This window comes from Babylonia areolata, chromosome 7, assembly GCF_041734735.1.
Source record: "Babylonia areolata isolate BAREFJ2019XMU chromosome 7, ASM4173473v1, whole genome shotgun sequence".
Lineage (NCBI taxonomy): Eukaryota > Metazoa > Mollusca > Gastropoda > Neogastropoda > Buccinidae > Babylonia > Babylonia areolata.
This window is the reverse complement of record NC_134882.1, coordinates 53,608,451-53,633,780: the sequence shown is the minus strand read 5'-3', so window position 1 is coordinate 53,633,780 and position 25,330 is coordinate 53,608,451. Positions and strand designations below refer to the sequence as shown.

The 25,330-nt window shown below is 45.2% G+C and overlaps 1 protein-coding gene across 1 annotated transcript in view; it reads right to left on the bottom strand.

Moving 5' to 3' along the window:
• LOC143284112 (uncharacterized) overlaps window positions 1-25,330 on the bottom strand; it is a 140,986-nt gene that overhangs the window by 49,419 nt on the left and 66,237 nt on the right. The window contains exon 2 of the mRNA XM_076590766.1: window positions 3,032-3,275. Within this exon, the coding sequence (XP_076446881.1) occupies window positions 3,032-3,275 (244 nt within the window). The remainder of the gene's footprint in view (window positions 1-3,031; window positions 3,276-25,330) is intronic.

The following is a 25,330-nucleotide window of genomic DNA, read 5'->3' as shown; positions in this document are numbered from 1 at the left end:
GGGTGGATTGTCGAGAGACGCAGTGAACGGGGTGGACTGCGGGCGAGAGAAACAGAATGTAGAAGATGGTCATTCACCGATTGCATTCACCTTGTGTACAGGGGGAGGGACACGTCACGCCATGTGCACAGGGAATCGGAACGCTAGTTTGTTTGTTTGTTTGTTTGTTTTTGTTCCATCAAGGAGATTGTTGCAGTAGGGAAGAGGGCCATATTTGCTTTCAGCAGTTCACACACATAGACTGATCGCTTTAATTGATCACTTCGACCTGGCAAGTTGGCGCTAGAGCCCACAACACTTTTTTTTCTGATTCCTGTAGCCCCGGCTGATGCTGACAGTGGGCTGGGGACCACATCTCTGCTCGCGTGCAGCCCGTGCCAGGAACTGACTAACGTCTGGTAACAGCTCTGGTGATGAAGCTGCATGGCTACAGGACGACAAATGGTAATCGATTAAGCTTGCGTCGATCTCATGACCAAAACAAAGCGGAACAAAGCAAACTTTGCCCAGGTCTTCGCTCAAACCCGGAATCTGGAGGTCTGCCGTCCAATATCACTTGGCACAGAAGGCTTCACGTTCAGCATTCAAGCTGTACTTTAAAGCCAGTTGGGTTGGGGAGTGCGCTAGCTATTGATGTTTTTACTGAAATCACCAGTTTCCATTCCATTATTTTCCTTTCCTTTCCTCTTTCCTTTCACTCGTTCTTCCACCCCTTATTTCATCCGTTTCTTTCTGAAGTATCAAGTAATGCTGTCACTCCAAAATAATGCCTAAAACAGTTCATGTAGCCAGTAGTCACTACTAAAGTCTAAATTCAGTAACGCAACCACTCCAAATAGTGCATGAAACAGTTCACGTAACCAGTAGCCAAAACTAAAGTCTAAATTCAGTAACTCAGCCACTCCAAATAATGCCTATAACACTTCATGCAGCTAGAAGTAACTAATAAAGTCTAAATTCAGAAACACAACCACAGCTAATAATGTCTTAAACAGTTCATGCAGCCAGAAGTCAATAAGAAAGTCTACAGTCAGCAACGCAACCACTCCAAATAGTGCCTAAAACAGTTCATGTAGCCAGCAGTCAGTACCAAAGTCAAAATTCAGTAACGCAACCACTCAACCACTCGAAATAATGCCTGAAACTATTCATGTAGCCAGTAGCCATTACTGAAGACTAAATTCAGGAACGCAGCCACTCCAAATAATGCCCAAAACATTTCTTGAAGCCAGTAGTCACTACTAAAGTCTAACGTTAACGCAGCCACTCTAAATAATGCCTAAATCAGTACATGTAGCCAGTAGTCACTAAGAAAGTCTACAGTCAGCAACGCAACCACTCCAAATAGTGCCTGAAACAGTTCATGTAGCCAGTAGTCACTACTAAAGTCTAAATTCAGTAACGCAACCACTCCAAATGGTGCCTGAAACAGCTGATGCTGTAAAGTCTTCAGTTCCCAGTGTGGCTGTATGGTGACACAGGGACGGTAAATCGGCACACAGGAATGCAGAGCGAAACCTACATACACGTCAGAACAACAGTCATTTATCAAGACACTGAACTGAGTTCACTGTTCTGTACTTCACAGTATCCTATCGTGGGGCATTGAAGTCTCCTCATTACCCATACAATGACATCATGAGGTCTGACAGTGTAAGACTGTATCATTCTGGTGATGACATCATGCAGATAGTGAGAAACTGTATCATTCTGGTGATGACATCATGCAGATAGTGAAAAACTGTATCATTCTGGTGATGACATCATGCAGATAGTGAGAAACTGTATCATATTGGTGATGACATCATGCAGATAGTGAGAAACTGTATCATATTGGTGATGACATCATGCAGATAGTGAGAAACTGTATCATTCTGGTGATGACATCACACAGATAGTCAGAAACTGTATCATTCTGGTGATGACATCACGCAGATTGTCAGAAACAGTACCATTCTGGTGATGACATTATGCAGATAGTGAGAAACTGTATCATTCTGGTGATGACATCATGCAGATAGTGAGAAACTGTATCATTCTGATTATGACATCATGCAGATTCTGAGAAAAAGTATCATTCTGGTGATGATATCATGGAGTCAAACAGTGAGTCACTGTATTATTCTGGTGATCATGCAGTCAGATAGTGTGTGTGTGCGTGTGTGCGTGTGTGCGTGTGTGTGTGCGTGTGTGTGTGCGCGCGCGCGCGTGTGTGTGTGTGTGTGTGTGTGTGTGTCTGTGTGTGTCTGTGTGTCTGTGTGTCTGTGTGTGTGTGTCTGTGTCTGTGTCTGTGTCTGTGTGTTTTTGCTTCATTTGACTAGTTTTGTTCTCATTTCATGGTGTTCCCGATCATGTTATGTATGTTCTATAACGAGCCTGTGATTGCATGAATGAGTTTCCATGTAGATTAAAAAAACAATTTATTCCCAGAATCACAATATTCATTCACTCATTCATTTATTATTCAATTGTTCGCTCATTATTCAATCAGTAATTTCAGGACACCAAAGATTCTATCCATCCATCCTCCCATCCACCCACTGACCCACCCATCCATCCTCCCATCTACCCACCCACCCATCCACCTGTCCTCCCATCCATCCATCCACCAACACCCCAACTGATCCATCCATCCATCCACCAAACCACTCACCCACCCATCCATTCACCAATACATCCACCCAACCACCCATCCACCAATACATCCACCCAACCACCCAGCCATCCATCCACCCAACCACACACCCATCCACTCACCATCCCACACACCCATCCATCCACCCCACCACCCATCCGCCAGTACATCCACCCAACCACCCACCCATTCATCCACCAATACATCCACCTAACCACCCACCCATTCATCCACCAATACATCCACTTAACCACACACCCATTCAACCACCAATACATCCACTTAACCACACACCCATTCAACCACCAGTACATCCACTCAACAACCAGTCCGTCCACCCACCCACCCACCCACCCATGGTACCCCCACCACCCCCAACCCCACCCTTGCACTTACCTTGGTGGTGAGGGTGGCGCTGTGCAGGATGTCCCCGGGCCAAAAGAGCTGCGAGGCCACAGTGACGGCGGTGAGGGACAAGCTGACGTTGCCGCCAGCGTCAAAAGTGGTGTCCAGGTTGTGCTCATCGTGGAAGACGTGCTTGCGGACGGCGTTGTGGATGAGGGCCAGGATGATGGAGAACCCACCGAACCCCAGCAGCATCAGCAGGGCCGTCTCGTGTTTCTCCAGCACTGCCTGCACCCTGCACACATACACACACACATACACCCGTGACGTCAGTAAACCCTGCACACACACCCACCCTGGCGACTTCAGTTAACTCTGCAGACACACACGCACGCACACACACACACACACACACACACACACACACACACACACACACACACACACATATGACGCCAGTTAACCCTGCACACACACACACACACACACACACACACACACACACACACACAGACACAGACACACACACACACACACACACACACACACACACACACACACACACCCATGACGTCAGTAAACCACACTGAACCCTGTACATACACCCTGATGACGTCAGTAAACTCTGCAAACACACAGAGACACACACACACACACACAGACACAGACACAGACACACACACACACACACACACAGACACACACACACACACACACACACACACACACCCATGACGTCAGTAAACTACAGTGAACCCTGTTCACACCTGATGACAGGTGTGTTAAAGGAGGTGAATTGTGTTACAGAGGAGTTCGAAAAACACTGAAACGCAGTGCTGAAAGTGAACGCTAACAACAGTAGGGTTGTGGGAAGTTTTGGAGAACACTGAAGTGACAGTGCTGGCTAATGAATCTGGAACTGGTTCAGGGGTGGTCAAGAGAACGTTGTTGGACAGTGCTGCATAATGACCTGCATGACGTCGTGGTGAAAGGACTGGAGAACACTGGGACAGTAGTGATGGACAATGAAGGCTTCAAAACAGGCCACTGCGGGGATTGACACTGTTGGATAACGTGCGCTACAAAATGGTGAAGGGGAAGAGGTCGTAATTTTTTTTAAAGAAAATAACACGCAATGAAAAAAAGCAAATAAAAGCCCAGCAACATAGCATTGTATGAACCCCGACAACACAGAATAAAGAGACAGCTCTCAATATAAACGGTTAAAGCAAAACCAGACTGCCAGCAAGACATTTTGTTCGAAATAAGCGATTGTTTTGTCAACGGGATCATTATCATCACTGGTATCAATGCATTGTTGACAAAAAACATCACTGGCTTGAATTTGTTCCATCATTTCTTCTGACGTCAACAGCAGCAGCACAACACAATGTAACCATAGCGTGAATCCCAGGTTCAAGACATACGCATGGCGTTTCTGTTCATTTTTCCTTTTACCATTTATTCATTCAATCTTGTTTTACTTTGTTCTTCACTATTCATTGTGTTCATTAGTTCTTTTGTCTACTTCACGACCTCCCTCGTGTTTATCAAATATCCAGTGCTTTATCTGTTGTTTTTTCTGTCCTCTGAAGCTTTCTTTCCGTACCACCTTGGGAAGAATTCGCTTGGTTGTTAATAAAAGCAACCAACACACAGTTGATAGCATTTTTAAAAGCACGAAAAACTTGCAACGATGTTTCATTGTTGATCGTGAAACTCGTGTGAGCTTGACACTCTGGTACAGGGACATGAATAAGGGAGTGAGGGAGAGCAGGGCGGATGGACGGAAGGAAGAAAGCAAGAAAGGAGGGAGAGGAGAAGAAAAACAACAAGCAAAGCAAGAAGAAGAAGAAGAAGACGACAAGGAAGAAGAAAGTAACAGCTGAGAACCCAGCTCCCAGTGGACCTGTTTGCACAGACCCCTCTGGCCGGCCCAGCCTAATTAGGCCGGCGGACACCCCGTCCTCTACAAAATGGATTGGCCCAGAGTTTGTCAAGGCCTGCAACGCTTGGCCGTGCTTCTCTGTCCACTTCTTTCTTTCAAAAAAGAAAAAGAAAAAAAAAAGGAAACAATTTTTTTTAAAGCCGAATCTTGTAGACGTTTCTCCATCGTATCGGCTACGACTATGATGAATGTGCATTCTGTTCATGTTTATGACTGTGCATTCTATTCATGTTTATGACTGTACATGTTGATGTCTGTGCATCATATTCATGTTATGATTGTGCATTATATTCATGTTTATGGCTCTGCATTCTGTTCATGTTAATGACTGTACATTCTGTTCATGTTGATGATTGTGCATTCTATTCATGTTGATGACTGTGCAATCGATTCATGTTTATGACGGTGCATTCTCTTCATGTTTATGACTGCATCCTATTCATATTTGCGATTGTGCATTATATTAATGCTTATGACGGTTCATTCTATTCCTGTTTATGACTCTGCATTCTGTTCACGTTTATGGTTGTGCATTCTATTCATGTTTATGACTGTGAATTCTATTCATGTTTAGGATTGTGCATTCTATTCATCTTCAAGCTTCAGTGTCTATCGAAATGTATTCCATGCGAAACACTCACGTAAAGTATAAAACACTACCGTTTTATTCGTGTGACTGAGCGGTCAGCATTCCATGATGTACCACTCGTTATGTCTATGTGTTACACGATACAGTGCATGGCTATCACATGTCTGTATGATATATGATACAGTGCATAGCTATCACATGTCTGTACGATATATGATACAGTGCATGGCTATCACATGTCTGTATGATATATGATACAGTGCATGGCTATCACATGTCTGTATGATATATGATACAGTGCATGGCTATCACATGTCTGTATGATATATGATACAGTGCATGGCTATCACATGTCTGTATGATATATGATACAGTGCATGACTATCACATGTCTGTGTGTTACATGACACAATGCATGGCTATCCCAGCTTCGAAGGGTGGAAATCGACAGTCTTTGATAAAGAGATTACATAAGTCAGGGAAAGAAAGAAGCGAAGAGGCAGAGAGAGAGAGAGAGAGAGAGAGAGAGAGAGAGACGTGTGTGGCTTTCATTAATACCCATCTGCCTAATGCGTATGAACAATATAGGTCTATCAGTATTAGATGGATTTGTTGGATACACTCCCACATTGTCTGTCATTATAATGACCAGGCAGACAGTGCAGCAAAGAGACGAGAAAAGAATGTACATGTAGTGTACAAGTTTATTGCCTGTTGTCATCTAGGGAACTGAATATACCAGAAACAGATTTTATAAGTGCTTCGAATAAACTCTTAAAACCTCGTTAACGAACTTTTTCAGATTTTGGTAAGATTCGCAGTCCCATTTGCAGTTTAATTTCTAGCACATTACGCATTAACTATTACCCTAATATCAAGAGTAACTGTTTCAGTGATGTTTGAGCTTGAGTATACTTTTTAACTGTGAACTGATGAAGCCCTACCTGCACGAAAGTATGTCATCACATCACATTGAAATTCCTTTTTTTTTAATTACTTTTTACATTCATCATCGGTTGTTTCTGATATTAATATAACTACTTCTTCTCAACGAGGCCCATTAAATACATTTAGCTGTATTTCTCTATATTTCAAACGTTCGCTGCCGTCCATCCATCCTGTGTCCCCCAACTCCCCAACAGTGACGCCTCCTTGAGTGACTGAACTGGACTTAATTGAACTGATTATGTGGAATTTGATTATATGCTTTTCTCTTGACAAATATGACCTTGCAAAGGAGACCAAAAAAAAAAAAAAGCAAAAACAAAAACAAAGACAAAACACACACACACACACACACACACACACACACACACACACACACACACACACACACACACACACACAAATCCAATCCCCAAATCTTCTCCATTCAAGCCATCATCCTTTCACCATGTTTCCCCCAACTCTCCATTCCCCCCCTCCCCCCTTTCACCATGTTTCCCCCAACTCTCCATTCCCCACCTCCCCCCTTTCACCCTGTTTCCCCCAACTCGCCATTCCCCTCCTCCCCCCTTTCACCCTGTTTCCTCCAACTCGCCATTCCCCCCCCTCCCCCCTTTCACCCTGTTTCCCCCAACTCGCCATTCCCCCCCTCCCCCCCTTTCAGCATGTTTCCCCCAACTCGCCATTCCCCACCTCCCCCCTTTCACCATGTTTCCCCCAACTCGCCATTCAACCCCCCCCCCTTTCACCCTGTTTCCCCCAACTCGCCATTCCCCCCCTCCCCCTCCCTCCCCCTCCTTTCAACCTGTTTCCCCCAACACGCCATTCCCCCCCCTCCCCCTTTCACCCTGTTTCCCCCAACTCGCCATTCCCCTCCTCCCCCCTTTCACCCTGTTTCCCCCAACTCGCCATTCCCCTCCTCCCCCCTTTCACCCTGTTTCCCCCAACTCGCCATTCCCCTCCTCCCCCCTTTCACCCTGTTTCCTCCAACTCGCCATTCCCCCCCTCCCCCCTTTCCCCCTGTTTCCCCCAACTCTCCATTCCCCTCCTCCCTCCTTTCACCCTGTTTCCCCCAACTCTCCATTCAACCCCTCCCCCCTTTCACCCCGTTTCCCCCAACTCGCCATTCCCCTCCTCCCCCCTTTCACCCTGTTTCCCCAACTCGCCATTCAACCCCCCCCCCTCCCCCTCCTTTCACCCCGTTTCCCCCAACTCGCCATTCCCCTCCTCCCCCCTTTCACCCTGTTTCCCCCAACTCGCCATTCAACCCCCCCCCCTCCCCCTTTCACCATGTTTCCCCCAACTCGCCATTCCCCCCCTCCCCCCCTTTCACCCTGTTTCCCCCAACTCGCCATTCCCCCCCTCCCCCCTTTCAGCATGTTTCCCCCAACTCGCCATTCCCCACCTCCCCCCTTTCACCCTGTTTCCCCAACTCGCCATTCAACCCCCCCTCCCCCTCCTTTCACCCTGTTTCCCCCAACTCACCATTCAACACCCCCTCCCCCTCCTTTCACCCTGTTTCCCCCAACTCACCATTCAACACCCCCTCCCCCTCCTTTCACCCTGTTTCCCCCAACTCACCATTCAACCCCCCCTCCCCCTCCTTTCAACCTGTTTCTCCCCCAACTCGCCATTCCTGACCCCTACCTTCTTTCACCCTGCCCCCCCACCCCTCCCCCCAAAAAAACAACAACAAACAAACAAACAAACAACCCCCCCCAAAAAAAACAACATGTGTTGTAATAGTAATAGTAATGTGTTGATTGTAAACAGTGACACTACATAGTAATGTGTTGATTGTAAACAGTGATATTCCATAGTAATGTGTTGATTATAAATAGTGACAGCCGACAATAATGTGTTGATCATAAACACTGACACCCCACAGAAATGTTTTGACTGGAAACAGTGACACCCACCAATGATGTGTTGATTGTAAACAGTGACACCCCACAATAATGTGTTGATTGTGAACATTGATATCCCACAATATTGTGTTGATTGTAAACATTGACACCCCACAGAAATGTGTTGATCATAAACAGTGACACCCCACAATAATGTGTTGATTGTAAACATTGACACCCCACAGTAATGTGTTGATTGTAAACATTGACATCCCACAATAATGTGTTGATTGTAAACATTGACACTCCACAGTAATGTGTTGATCATAAACAGTGACACCCCACAATGTGTTGATTGTAAACATTGACACCCCACAGTAATGTGTTTATTGTAAACATTGACATCCCACAATAATGTGTTGATCATAAACAGTGACACTCCACAATAATGTGTTGATTGTAAACATTGACACCCCACAATAATGTGTTGATCATAAACATTGACACTCCACAATAATGTGTTGATCATAAACAGTGACACCCAACAGAAATGTGTTGATTGTAAACAGTGACACCCACCAATAATGTGTTGATTGTGAACATGGACACCCCACAGTTATGTGTTGATCATAACCAGTGACACCCCACAATGTGTTTATTGTAAACAGTGACACTACATAGTAATGTGTTGATTGTAAACAGTGACATCCCACAATAATGTGTTTATTGTAAACAGTGACACCCCACAGTAATGTGTTGATTGTAAACAGTGACACCCCACAGTAATGTGTTGATTGTAAACAGTGACACCCCACAATAATGTGTTGATTGTAAACAGTGACACCCCACAATATTGCGTTGATTGTATACAGTGACACTCCACAATAATGTGTTGATTGTAAACAGTGACACCCCACAATATTGCGTTGATTGTATACAGTGACACTCCACAATAATGTGTTGATTGTAAACAGTGACACCCCGCAATATTGTGTTTATTGTAAACAGTGACACCCCACAATATTGTGTTTATTGTAAACAGTGACACCCCACAATTTTGCGTTGATTGTAAACAGTGACACTCCACAGTAATGTGTTTATTGTAAACAGTGACACCCCACAATAATATGTTGATTGTGAACATTGATACCCCACAGTAATGTGTTGATCATAAACAGTGACACCCCACAATGTGTTGATTGTAAACATTGATACCCCACAGTAATGTGTTTATTGTAAACATTGACATCCCACAGTAATGTGTTGATTGTAAACAGTGACACCCCACAGTAATGTGTTGATTGTAAACAGTGACACCCCACAGTAATGTGTTGATTGTAAACAGTGACACTACACAGGAATGTGTTGATTGTAAACAGTGACACCCCACAATAATGCGTTGATTGTAATCAGTGTCACCCCACAATAATGCGTTGATTGTAAACAGTGACACCCCACAATAATGCGTTGATTGTAAACAGTGACACCCCACAATAATGCGTTGATTGTAAACAGTGACACCCCACAATAATGCGTTGATTGTAAACAGTGACACCCCACAATATTGCGTTGATTGTATACAGTGACACTCCACAATAATGCGTTGATTATAAACAGTGACACCACACAATATTGTGTTGATTGTAAACAGTGACACCCCACAATAATGTGTTGATTGTATACAGTGACACCCTGCTGACGAAAGTGATGAAATGTGATATGAGGGATGACCACGAGATGTTTATGATAGTGATGAAATGTGACATAGGGAACGATCACAGCTGATGACGATAGTGATGAAAGGTGAAATGAGAGACGACCACAAAATGATTACGATAGTGATGAAATGTTAGATGAGGGACGACCACAGCTGATGACGATCGTAATGAGAGGTGTAACGTACTTTACGGGTAATCAGCAACTTCACCGCCGTTGTTGACTGGAGGAACGAAGAGATTTTTACGAATACCAACAATAGCTTCCGCAACATGCTTCAAGTAATCCGCGTTCAACGCCTGTTCAGTTCAATAAGAGAACATATTTTTCGTGAGTGTAAATACCAATAGCAATATTCCTTTTCCAAAAAGGCAAGGACATAAAAACGACGACTAAAAATCTTCCCCCTCTTGTACACACACTTCCTCAAACATATTTTCCACATATATTTTTATAGCTCATTCATGATTAAACTATTTTTTAGAATGTGTGCAAATGGAGGGAGCAAGAGAGAGAGAGAGAGAGAGATAGTATGTGTGTGTGTGTGTGTGTGTGTGTGTGTGTGTGTGAGGGAGAGAGGGAGAGAAGGGAGAGACAGAGACCTCCCCGCCCAAACCGATTTAATCACAGTGGAGAGAAAAATGGCCAGTATGAAGCCCTAAGAGGGAAATGAGACAGTGTGGTGCCAATTATTGCACCAATCACCAGACAGGCCCGCGGGCCCAGCACCGTGCCTGGTGTGGCTGAATGAAGCTCTGGGTTCCGCGGAGTGGAGGCTTCACACGTGTTTGTCCACAATTATCGCCCCTTCCTCCCGACAGCCGCGGGTCACGTCTTCCCAGCCACAGCCAAATGAGACGCCGTGCGTTCCGCTTCTTACAGCACCGCCTGACAAGGCGGAAAAAGATGTTCCGTAGCCTGGGTGGTGTTGGCTCTGAGCTCTTGCCAGTCATACAGCAGGGATAAGCATTTGTCACTCATACTGTAGTTATCAGAAACTGTCAGTCATACAGTAGTTATCAGAACTTGTCAGTCATCCAGTAGTGATGAACACTTGTCAGTCATACATAATGGTGATTTTACCATACAGTAGATCTGGTAACTTGTCAGTCATGCAGTAATGGTGATTGTACTCATACAGTACATCTGATCACTTGTCAGTCATACAGTAATGGTGACACAGTTAATAATAATAATAATAATAATGGTATTTATGTAGCGCTGAAACTTGTGCATAGACAAATATATGCGCTTTCGCACCAGTCATTCTCACGCACGCATAACTCTAAAACTGGAGAAACTGAAGAAAAGGAAGAGGCAGGGAAGGGAGGCTATTTTGGGAAGAGGTGGGTTTTAAGGCCAGACTTGAAAGAGCTGAGTGTGGAGAATTGACGAAGCGAAAGAGGAAGTTCATTCCAATTGCAAGGTCCAGAGACAGAGAAAGAACGGCGGCCAACAGTCGAGAGTTTGAATCTGGGTATGCGTAAATGGAGTGGATCCGAAGCTGATCGTAGTGAGCGAGTGTACAGGTGAAGGCAGCCACAGAGATAGGAAGGGGCTGATTTGTGAATACATTTGTAGCATAGAGTGCTGATCTTGTACTTTATTCGATGTGAGACAGGGAGCCAGATGAGATGTTGCAAAAGAGGAGTGATGTGCTCAGATCTTTTCTTTCTGAGGACGAGTCGGGCAGCAGAGTTTTGTATGCGCTGAAGGGACTGAATGGATGAAGCAGGCAAACCAGACAATAGAGAGTTACAGTAGTCAAGGCGAGAGAGAATGAGAGAAACGACAAGTCTAGATGTTGCGTCAATGGACAGATATTTCCGGATGGGACTGATGTGCCGCAGTTGACAGTAGCAGGATTGACATGTCTGATTATACAGTGGTTATCAGCAGAACCTTTTATGACGACCTCTGGAAAGATAAAAACCAAGCAGAATATGGCAGGTTTCAAATGGGTGAAAGCACCAGCTTTTATTTGGGTGACAGGACCCACGTTCAAATGGGTGAGAGGACCAGCTTCCAATTGGGTGACAGGACAAGCTTTGAAATGGGTGAGAGGACCAGCTTACAGACGGGTGACAAGACCAGCTTTCAAATGCGTTACAGGACCAGCTCTCAAATGGGTGTGAGGACCAGCTTTCAAATTGGTAAAAGGACCAGGGTGACAGGACCAGCTGTGACATGGATGATAGGACCAACTTTCAAATTGGTGACAGGACCAGCTTTCCAGTGAGTGACAGGACCAGCTTTCCAGTGAGTGACAGGACCAGCTTTCCAGTGAGTGACAGGACCAGCTTTCCAGTGGGTGACAGGACCAGCTTTCCAGTGAGTGACAGGACCAGCTTTCCAGTGAGTGACAGGACCAGCTTTCCAGTGAGTGACAGGACCAGCTTTCCAGTGAGTGACAGGACCAGGGTGACAGGACCAGCTTTCAAATGGGTGACAGGACCAGGGTGACAGGACCAGCTTTCAAATGGGTGACAGGACCAGTTTTCCAGTGGGTGACAGGACCAGCTTTCAAATGGGTGACAGGACCAGGGTGACAGGACCAGCCTTCAAATGGGTGAAAGGACCAGTTTTGAAATGGGTGACAACTGTACCAGGTACGGGAAGGACCACGTCAGTGTACCGGCGGCCATGATGGACTGTCTTGAGGTCACTTCTGTAGCCTGAACATCATCGTAAGAAATCAGTCACTCCCGATAACATTAATATGGAATAATGGAATAAATGTGGAATGAATAATGATTGTAAATGACACACTGCAGAAGGCACCGGTGTTGGGGATTACACCAAGTGATACACGGTATCAACCCCCAAATGACAAACCCCATGTCATTTGTCAGCAAAAAATACCAAAAAAATGGGTGGCGCTATCAGTGTAGCGACGCGCTCTCCCTGGAGAAAGCAGCCCGAATTTCACACAGAGAAAATTAATCTGTTGTGATAAAACAAATGAGAAATACGAAATACGAACCACATGTAAGCTAATACAAATGGAGAAACATTGGGTTTTAAAATAAGACTCACATCTAATAAGAGCCATCCAAAAGTTTCATAAAACACACACAAAAAAGTTTTATTTAACAACCAACGTCTGTTTCGGTTTTTTTTTTTTTTTTTTTTTTTTGGTTGTTGTTGATGTTGTTGTTTTTTGTTTTTGTTTGTTTTGTTTTTTGTTTTTAACTATCTCTGTCTGTAGTTTCTTATGACCCAGCAGTCATCTTTGGTTTTATAACCAAATTCATTTACATTTATATTCACTGACTCTCATACACAACCATGCCAAAACGCACGCGTCGCTCTTATCAACACTTTAGTCCATTCCCCTGACTTTTTATTCCTAACGGGGACATCATGTCAGTTTTTCGGTCCAAAACTGATCTCCCTGTCGTCGGGAATTGAGACTTTCATTGCGATCCCTTTCCACAGTATTGTACTGGAGATTACAGAGAGAGAGAGAGGGGGGGGGGGGGAGGGAGAGAGAGAGAGAGAGAGAGAGTTAGAGGCTGGGAAGACTGAAATATTTTGTCACGAACGTTCCTGGTTTTTCCCTAATATTCATTTTGTGTAAATGAAATCTAGTTCTCATGGTTTAGTTTCCCCGACATAGTGTGAGTACTTACAAGTGTTAGGAAATCACAGACAGATGATATTTCTGTTTTCACAGGTTAGGTTTCCTTTGATGGCGAAGTTCTCTTTCGTTTCTCAGCTGTCATGATTATGTCAGGTATCTATATCAGCTATAATACAGGACACGTAATAAAGACACAGACACACAGACACATAGGACACACACACACACACACACACACACACACACACACACACACACACACACACACACACACACACACACACACACACACACACACACACACACACAGAGTGAAATTCCGCTGTGTCAAACTGAGGAGGAAAAAAAGGAGAAAACATCATAAAAAGCCAGCGTCACCGCCACCAGCAATACATCACCATCATCATCACCATCATCGTCGTTATCATCATCATCACCATCGACAAGATGTCTGCCTGTCCCGAACTGGCCTGGTGAGCCACCAGCAAACCTACAGCAGATGGGGTCATCACCCTTCCTAAATCTTCGTTCAGGAAGTTAACTTCTTTTTCTTCTTCTAATGACGATGATGACGACGACGGCGACGACGACAACAGATGATGATGATGATGACGATGATGATGATGATCGTATTATTATTATTATTATTATTATTGTTCTTGTTGTTCTTGTTATCATTATCATTATCATTATCAGACAGATGGTCAGATAAAACCTCACAAAGCCGCACACTGTTTTCCGCGTGTAATTTCACACTGACGCTGGGTGCACAATGAACCACGTCACAACACACACTGACGCTGGGTGCACAATGAACCACGTCACAACACACACTGACACTGGGTGCACAATGAACCACGTCACAACACACACTGACGCTGGGTGCACAATGAACCACGTCACAACACACACTGACACTGGCTGCACAATGAACCACGTCACAACACACACTGACGCTGGGTGCACAATGAACCACCTCACAACACACACTGACACTGGTTGCACAATGAACCACCTCACAACACACACTGACGCTGGGTGCACAATGAACCACGTCACAACACACACTGACACTGGCTGGACAATGAACCACCTCACAACACACACTGACACTGGCTGCACAATGAACCACGTCACAACACACACTGACACTGGCTGGACAATGAACCACCTCACAACACACACTGACACTGGCTGGACAATGTATCACCTCACAACACACACTGACACTGGCTGCACAATGAACTACGTCACAACACACACTGACACTGGCTGCACAATGAACTACGTCACAACACACACTGACACTGGCTGGACAATGTATCACCTCACAACACACAATGACACTGGCTAGACAATGAACCACTTCACAACACACACTGACACTGGCTGCACAATGAACCACGTCACAACACACACTGACACTGGCTGCACAATGAACCACGTCACAACACAGACTGACACTGGGTGCACAATGAACCACGTCGCAACACACTCTGACACTGGCTGCACAATGAACTACGTCACAACACACACTGACACTGGCTGCACAATGAACCACCTCACAACACACACTGACACTGGGTGCACAATGAACCACGTCACAACACACACTGACACTGGCTGCACAATGAACCACGTCACAACACACACTGACACTGGCTGCACAATGAACCACGTCACAACACACACTGACACTGGCTGGACAATGAACCACGTCACAACACACACTGACACTGGCTGCACAATGAACCACGTCACAACACACACCGACACTGGCTGCACAATGAACCACTTCACAACACACACTGACACTGGCTGGACAATGAACCACGTCACAACACACACTGACACTGGCTGCACAATGAACCACGTCACAACACACACTGACACTGGCTGGACAATGAACCACGTCACAACACAGACTGACACTGGGTGCACAATGAACCACGTCGCAACACACTCTGACACTGGCTGCACAATGAACTACGTCACAACACACACTGACACTGGCTGCACAATGAACCACTTCACAACACACACTGACACTGGGTGCACAATGAACCACGTCACAACACACACTGACACTGGTTGCACAATGAACCACGTCACAACACACACTGACACTGGCTGCACAATGAACCACATCACAACACACACTGACACTGGCTGCACAATGAACCACGTGGCAACACATACTGACACTGGCTGCACAATGAACCAAGTCACAACACAGACTGACACTGGCTGCACAATGAACCAAGTCACAACACACACTGACGCTGGGTGCACAATGAACCACGTCACAACACACACTGACACTGGCTGCACAATGAACCACGTCACAACACACACTGACACTGGCTGGACAATGAACCACGTCACAACACACACTGACACTGGCTGCACAATGAACAACGTCACAACACACACTGACACTGGCTGGACAATGAACCACCTCACAACACACTGACACTGGCTGGACAATGAACCACGTCACAACACACACTGACACTGGCTGCACAATGAACCACTTCACAACACGCACTGACACTGGCTGCACAATGAACCACGTCACAACACACACTGACACACACAGACTATCCAAATGATTGGATTCAAAATACATTAAAAGAATACTCCTACTGGATATCATATCTGAATATTTCGATCAACACTGTCAAACACAACTTTCTAACTATAAATATATATGCAAAAATTGGTATTGCACGCATTAGTGTTGGCACATCTCTCTCTCTCTCTTTCTCTGTCTGTCTGTCTCTGCCTGTCTGTCTCTCCCCCCCCCCTCGCACCCTCTCTGTCTGTCTGTCTCTGTTTCTCTCCCCTCTCTCTCTCTCTCTCTCTGTCTCCCTCTCTGTCTGTCTCTGTCTCTTCCTCTCTCTGTGTGTCTCTCCCCTCTGTGTGTGTGTGTCTCTCCCTCTCTGTCTGTCTGTCTCTGTCTCTCCCTCTCTCTCTCCCCTCTGTGTGTGTGTGTCTCCCTCTCTGTCTGTCTGTCTGTCTGTCTCTGCCCGAAGGGAGCGAAAAAGCAATGTCCGGAAAAGTAACAGTAGGCGCGGCAGGGCAGACAACCCCTAACACTTCCTCCTTCTGCCAGCAGCAGGCCGGAGTTGTCGTCCCATCAGGGCTAATGCTCTCCCCTTATCGGCAGGCGCCACTTGACGTCCGGTATGACGGTTAGCGATGCCCCACCTCCCCACCCCCTCCGTCCCTGCCCTCCCCAGTCTAATGCTTCCTCCAGAAGAGGCCAATTGAAGAAAGATGGGCCTAATAGGATCAAACAGACCCCGCGGAATGGCTACATCTTTCTGACGGAGACCGGGAAGGGGATATGGTGGTGAGGAAGGGAGGGGCGGGGGTAGGGGAGGGGGTGCTTGGGGGTCGGGGGGTTGGGGTGGGGCGGAGCGCGGAGTGAAAAGGATCCTGAAGCAGACGACGAGGCCAGACACAGTGCAGAAATTAATTCACAATATATTGTCCGCCACCAACCAGGCCTTCTGCCCTCTTTCTAATCCAAGCAGAAGTTTGAGCTGCCTCTGTGGAAGCGAGGTTCGCCTGATGCCATCACTGCAGACTGCAAAGCTGCTGACGGGTTTCCATGAAAATTAATGTGGACTCCACTAAAAACTTGATGGGATGCTTTGTTTCCCGACTAGTTGGACGATGAGATTTGTGCGTGATCCAATCGTCACCTACCAACGACGTCATCGTCATCCTTTAGCAACAAATGCGTCATCCTTCAGCAACAAATACGTAATCTTTCACCATCAAATACGTCATCCTTCAGCAATAAATAGTCATCCTTTTTGCAACAGATACGTCATCCTCCAGCAAAAAATAGTCATCCTTCAAATATTGATGGGCACTTCTTAATTGAAAAGCACTTTTTTATTGGTTGAACCTTTTTTTTCAAAGAGATCTCTTTATTGACGGAACGTCTTTATAGACGGGCACTTCCTCAGCAATAAATACGTCATCTTTCACCATCAAATACGTCATCCTTCAGCAACAAACAGTTATTCTTCAGAACAATAGGTCATCCTTCAGCAATAAATAGTTATCCTTCAGCAACAAATATGTCATGCTTCAGCAACAAATATGTCATCCTTCAGCAACAAATGCGTCGTCCTCCAACAACAAATAATCCTTCAGAACAAATAGTCATCCTTCAGCAACAAATACGTCATCCTTCAGCATCAAATACGTTATCTTTCAGCAACAAAGAGTCATCCTTCAGCAACAAATACGTCATCCTTCAGCAACAAATACGTCATCCTTCAGCATCAAATACGTTATCTTTCAGCAACAAAGAGTCATCCTTCAGCAACAAAATAATTGTCATCCTTCAAATAGTCATCCTTCAGCGACAAATACATCATCCTTCAGAAACAGATACGTAATCCTTCAGCAACAAATATTCATCCTCAGCAACAAATACGTCACCCTTCAAATACGTCATCCTTCAGCAACAAATAGTCATCCTTCAAATACGTCATCCTTCAGCAACAAATAGTCATCCTTCAAATACAGCAATAATTACGTCATCCTTCAGCAACAAATACGTAATCTTTCAGCAGCAAATAGTCATCCTTTAGCAATAAATACGTCATCCTTCAGCAACAAATACGTAATCTTTCAGCAACAAATAGTCATCCTTCAGCAACAAATACGAATGTCAAAATATTGATGGGCACTTCTTTATTGAAAAGCACTTCTTTTTTTATTGATTGAAACTTTTGCCTTCTTTTTTTTTCTTTTTTTTTTCAAAAGAGCACCTCTTTATTGACGGAATAGCTTTATAGACGGGCGCTTCCTCAGCAACAATACGTTTTTATCAACAGACACTTCTTTACTGACGGGCACTTTTTCATTGATAAACACTTCTTTATTGTTGGACACTTCTTTATTAATGGCTACTTCTTTCAAAGCGGACATCACTTTAACAACAGCCTCTTCTTTATCGTTGTGCATTAAATTTTCTTCATTGATAAGCACTAATTCATAAACATGAACCATAATATATATATATATATATATATATATATATATATATATATATATATACACACATACAGAGAGAGAGAGAGAGAGAGAGCGGAAGGAGGGCGGACAGAGAGAGGTATTGAGTGTGAGTGAGTGAGTGTGTGTGTGTGTGTGTGTGTGTGTGTGTGTGTGTGTGTGTGTGTGTGCGTGTGTGTGTGTGTGTGTGCGTGCGTGTGTACACGTGAGACGTAAACTATGTATGTATGTGAATGTAACTAAGCTTGTACAACAATCATCCGTTGACAGCTCAATAGATTGCTGTAAATGAGGACACACACACACCGTCTGACCTTTCCTCGTGCAAGGGTAACACACACACACACACACACACACACACACACACACACACACACACACACACACACACACACACACACACATCACACGTCACACGTACAGCCATACATACAAAAATATACTGACTTCTTGCCCAGGTGAACGAGATGTCTATTTCTTGTTCTCTCTCTCTCTCTGTCTCTCTCTCTCTCTCTCTCTCTCTCTCTCTGTGTGTGTGTGTGTGTGTGTGTGTGTGTGTGTGTGTGTGTGTGTGTGTGTGTGTGTGTGTGTGTGTGTGTCTTTCTGTCTGTCTGTCAGTCTCTCTCTCTCTCTCCCCCCTCTCTCTCTCCCTCTCTCTCTCTCCTCACGAAGCAACAAAACATGGTAGCTGAACATAAGGTCAGGGGTCGTAACGTATTCTATAGCACGGAAGCGTTTCTCTTTAGACGGATATCTGCCTTTTCTTTTATGATGTATATTCTGCTCCTAAACACCTTCGACGTATTTCTTCTCTCACTCACAATATTGCAATATTGTCTATCACATCAGCGGATGCCTGTCCGTAGTACGAACTGGTGGCATTAAGGAAGAACTTGTTGCCTGGACTGACGCTGACTGCGTGGACATATTGAAGACAAAAGGCCTCATCTTCCGCGTTGGCCTCATTACTGACTGCCCCGTGTTTTTTTTCTGTGGACAGGGTTACCATTAGGAACATGACACGGAGTCTGCGTCAGACACACAAAGAGGCCCTTTGTGACGTCATTTGTCGGATGTTATGGGATTCCCTATGGGTGTGTTCTGTCTGCAGATAGGCCCTTAAACGGGTTATGATCCATGAGAGAACTGGGCAAAACACGTCGGAAAAGCAGGGCAACTTGGTGTAAAAGCCAAACAACATATCTCTCAGTCTGTCTCTCAAGACAACACTCACAACAGTAGCATGTCCACATGAACTGTCTGACAAAAGGGACATCGAACAGAACGCCCTGAGCAAAGTCATGCAGGGAACTTCTAACCTCAAAATCAGCACAACAACCTGTATTGTATTGTATTGTATTGTATTGTATTGCACTGTACGCTATTGTAGTGTAGTGTAGTGTAGTAGTGTAGTGTATTGCATTGTGTTGTATTGTCATGCGTTGCCTTGTACTGAGTAGAAAGAGTAGTAATAAAGACAGAGTGTCACTGAGCACGGACAGTAGCAGTGAAGACAGACTATAACTGAGCTCAGACAGTAGCAGTGAAGACAGACTATAACTGAGCACAGACAGTAGCAGTGAAGACAGACTATAACTGAGCATGGAGAGTAGCAGTGAAGACAGACTATAACTGAGCACGAACAGTAGCAGTGAAGACAGACTATAACTGAGCACGGACAGTAGCAGTGAAGACAGACTATAACTGAGCACGGACAGTAGCAGTGAAGACAGACTATAACTGAGCACAGACAGTAGCAGTGAAGACAGACTATAACTGAGCACGGACAGTAGCAGTGAAGACAGACTATAACTGAGCTCAGAGAGTAGCAGTGAAGACAGACTATAACTGAGCACGGACAGTAGCAGTGAAGACAGACTATAACTGCGCACGGACAGTAGCAGTGAAGACAGACTATAACTGAGCACGGACAGTAGCAGTGAAGACAGACTATAACTGAGCACGGACAGTAGCAGTGAAGACAGACTATAACTGCGCACGGACAGTAGCAGTGAAGACAGACTATAACTGAGCTCAGAGAGTAGCAGTGAAGACAGACTATAACTGAGCACGGACAGTAGCAGTGAAGACAGACTATAACTGAGCACGGACAGTAGCAGTGAAGACAGACTATAACTGAGCTCAGAGAGTAGCAGTGAAGACAGACTATAACTGAGCACGGACAGTAGCAGTGAAGACAGACTATAACTGAGCACGGACAGTAGCAGTGAAGACAGACTATAACTGAGCACGGACAGTAGCAGTGAAGACAGACTATAACTGAGCACGGACAGTAGCAGTGAAGACAGACTATAACTGAGCACGGACAGTAGCAGTGAAGACAGACTATAACTGAGCACGGACAGTAGCAGTGAAGACAGACTATAACTGAGCACAGACAGTAGCAGTGAAGACAGACTATAACTGAGCACAGACAGTAGCAGTGAAGACAGACTATAACTGAGCACAGACAGTAGCAGTGAAGACAGACTATAACTGAGCACAGAGCAGTGAGACAGACTAACTGAGCCAGACAGTAGCAGTGAAGACAGACTATAACTGAGCATGGAGAGTAGCAGTGAAGACAGACTATAACTGAGCATGGACAGTAGCAGTGAAGACAGACTATAACTGAGCATGGAGAGTAGCAGTGAAGACAGACTATAACTGAGCATGGACAGTAGCAGTGAAGACAGACTATAACTGAGCATGGAGAGTAGCAGTGAAGACAGACTATAACTGAGCACAGACAGTAGCAGTGAAGACAGACTATAACTGAGCACAGACAGTAGCAGTGAAGACAGACTATAACTGAGCTCAGAGAGTAGCAGTGAAGACAGACTATAACTGAGCACAGACAGTAGCAGTAAAGACAGACTATAACTGAGCACGGACAGTAGCAGTGAAGACAGACTATAACTGAGCACGGACAGTAGCAGTGAAGACAGACTATAACTGAGCACGGACAGTAGCAGTGAAGACAGACTATAACTGAGCACGGACAGTAGCAGTGAAGACAGACTATAACTGCGCACGGACAGTAGCAGTGAAGACAGACTATAACTGAGCACGGACAGTAGCAGTGAAGACAGACTATAACTGAGCTCGGAGAGTAGCAGTGAAGACAGACTATAACTGAGCACGGACAGTAGCAGTGAAGACAGACTATAACTGAGCACGGACAGTAGCAGTGAAGACTGAGCATGAAGAGTAAAACGTACTCAGTCCTCCTTGTCTCTGTCCCCTGACCCGTTCTGTTCGGTCTGTACACCATTGATTTATTCACCTGTTTGGTGTTTCTGTTTTTTCTTTATGTTCGTTCCTCCGTCCTTTCATTTATTCATTTCTTTCGCTCGTTTATTTTTTCTGTCATCCATTCTTTCTTTCTTTCTTTTCTTTCTTCGCATACTTATTAATTCATTCCCAAGAAAGGGATCGAAGCAAAAACGATTGACCTTCGTGACGCAATGTTTGGCAAACTCCAACAGAAAATGATTAATTTTCAACAAAGGCTGAAATGGGAAAGCTGTTCTTTCTGTTTCCAGTGTTGAAAGAAGGATGGACAGCCAGGCCAATTCACAATGACCTTCCCCGCCATTTTGCCAAGGGGAAAAACTCAGGTTTGTCGATTCCTTTTACCCATTTTTTTTTTTTTTTTAGGAAGAGTGGTGTGAAAGTCTAAGCAGTCACATCGGAAGTAACTGAACAGTACGTGAACCACCAATTGAACATGATATGAACATGATGTCACTGTGCATTGTAGTGGTGTAGCTGTGAAGAAAATTCTATGAACACCAGCAGAACAATGATGTGAACAGTGTGCATTGTAGTGGTGTCTATATTCAATAGTAATCCAGGCAAAAGTATTTTCATCTAAACATGCTATTGTCATAATAATAGTAATAATAATAATGGATACTTATATGGCACACTATCCAGAAATCTGCTCCAGGTGCTTTACAAAAACGCTTTTGTTAACATAAAACATTACATTACATCAATGTTACATACACACACACCAAAATGTGACTACACACACACACACACACACACACCACACCACACCACACCACACCACACCACATATTAAGAGAGGAGAGAGAGAGAGAGAACACTGAACACTGAAATGTTTAATTTCATTAGCTGTAAAGCTCTAGTGACATAGTAGGTACTAATCATGACAAAATGGTGCAAAACAGATAAAATGGAACAGAAAGGAAACAAAAAACCAGAACTGAAACGACATAAACTGATCAGGGATTTACAACACTTTAGCACTTTGTCAGCAGCTTAAAGTACATGTGACAGGGGGTAATGTGCCTTTTTTCAGTCGTTCGTCTCCAAGGTTTGTACAGTACACAGAAAACAAAGTACATATAAATCATACAGTAAATATTTACGCATGTAACATCGACACAGATCATATAAATACAAACACATACTGAAGAATATATAAATCATGAAATGATTATTTATGCTTGAACATCAAAACCCATCATATCAATACGAACACATCATAGAATTGCAATGTCGAGATTGACCATCCTAATGTAGCCCATCGTTTTCATCTATGCTTTTTTTCCACAGATAACCCATACTAATTTTTGATTGATTAATGATTATTTGGACCGGTAAGAGAGAGAGAGAGAGAGAGAGACAGAGACAGAGAGACAGAGAGACAGAGACAGACAGAGACAGAGAGAGAGAGACAGAGAGAGACAGACAGACAGACAGGGAGAAAAAGAGAGGGACAGAGAGAGAGTGGAGAAGGGTGTTTCAGACACGGCAGGCCACAGAAAAGAGGGTTGCCATGTGTAATGACCAAACAATACAACATCGCGTCATTTGTCAACTGAACATAAACGGACGCACCTCGGCAACGGATCATAATCTCAAGGCTCTGTAAGGACTAAATAGGTTTTTAATTGTACGTTCGCGCTTTCATGCTAGAGTACAAAAATGGTTAATTAATGTGTGTGTGTGTGTGTGTGTGTGTGTGTGTGTGTGTGTGTGTGTGTGTGTGTGTGTGTGTGTGATTGGGAGAGAGAGACAGAGAGAGAGAGAGAGATAGCGAGAGAGACAGACAGATAGAGACAGAGACACAGAGAGAGACAGAAAGAGGCAGAGACAGGCAGAGAGACAGAGACAGAGAGAGATAGAGAGACAGAGAGACAGACACAGACACAGAGAGAGACGGAAAGAGACAGAGACAGGCAGAGAGACGGAGCCCGGGATGAAGAGGACGTCTGATGTGATCAGCACAGCTCAATGTGGCCTGCACAGCCTTCTGTCCCTGCCCTGACCCCACACCTCTCACCCCATCCCCTCCCCGCTAAAAACTGGACAGTGATGACAGGCCTGGTCAGTGGTCAGACATTAGGCAGACAGCACAGCACGGGATAACAGATGACACAGCACAGCACGTGATGACAGCTGAGAGACACCACAGCACGGGATAACAGCTGGGAGACAGGACAGCACGTGATGACAGCTGGGAGACAGGACAGCACGGGATAACAGCTGGGAGACAGCACAGCACGTGATGACAGCTGAGAGACAGCACAGCACGTGATGACAGCTGAGAGACAGCACAGCACGTGATGACAATAGACAGACAGCACGTGATAACAGCTGAGAGACAGCACAGCACGTGATGACAGCAGACAGACAGCACAGCACGTGATGACAGCAGACAGACAGCACAGCACGTGATGACAGCTGAGAGACAGCATAGCATATGATGACAGTAGACAGACAGCACGTGATAACAGCTGACAGACAGCACAGCACGTGATGACAGCTGAGAGACAGCACAGCACGTGATGACAGCTGAGAGACAGCATAGCATATGATGATAGACAGACAGCACGTGATAACAGCTGAGAGACAGCACAGCACGTGATGACAGCTAAGAGACAGCACAGCACGTGATGACAGCTAAGAGACAGCACAGCACGTGATGACAGCTGACAGACAGCACAGCACGTGATGACAGCTAACAGACAGCACAGCACGTGATGACAGCAGACAGACAGCACAGCACGTGATGACAGCAGATGAGACAGCACAGCACGTGATGACAGCAGACAGACAGCACAGCACGTGATGACAGCTGAGAGACAGCACAGCACGTGATGACAGCAGATGACACAGCACAGCACGTGATGACAGCAGATGACACAGCACAGCACGTGATGACAGCTGAGAGACAGCACAGCACGTGATGACAGCAGATGACACAGCACAGCACGTGATAACAGCTGACAGACAGCACAGCACGTGATGACAGCTGACAGACAGCACAGCACGTGATGACAGCAGATGACACAGCACAGCACGTGATGACAGCAGATGACACAGCACAGCACGTGATGACAGCAGATGACACAGCACAGCATGTGATGACAGCTGACAGACAACACAGCACGTGATGACAGCAGATGACACAGCACAGCACGTGATGACAGCAGATGACACAGCACAGCACGTGATGACAGCAGACAGACAGCACAGCACGTGATGACAGCAGACAGACAGCACAGCACGTGATGACAGCAGATGACACAGCACAGCACGTGATGACAGCAGATGACACAGCACAGCACGTGATGACAGCAGACAGACAGCACAGCACGTGATGACAGCAGATGACACAGCACAGCACGTGATGTGTTGGATCTTAGCA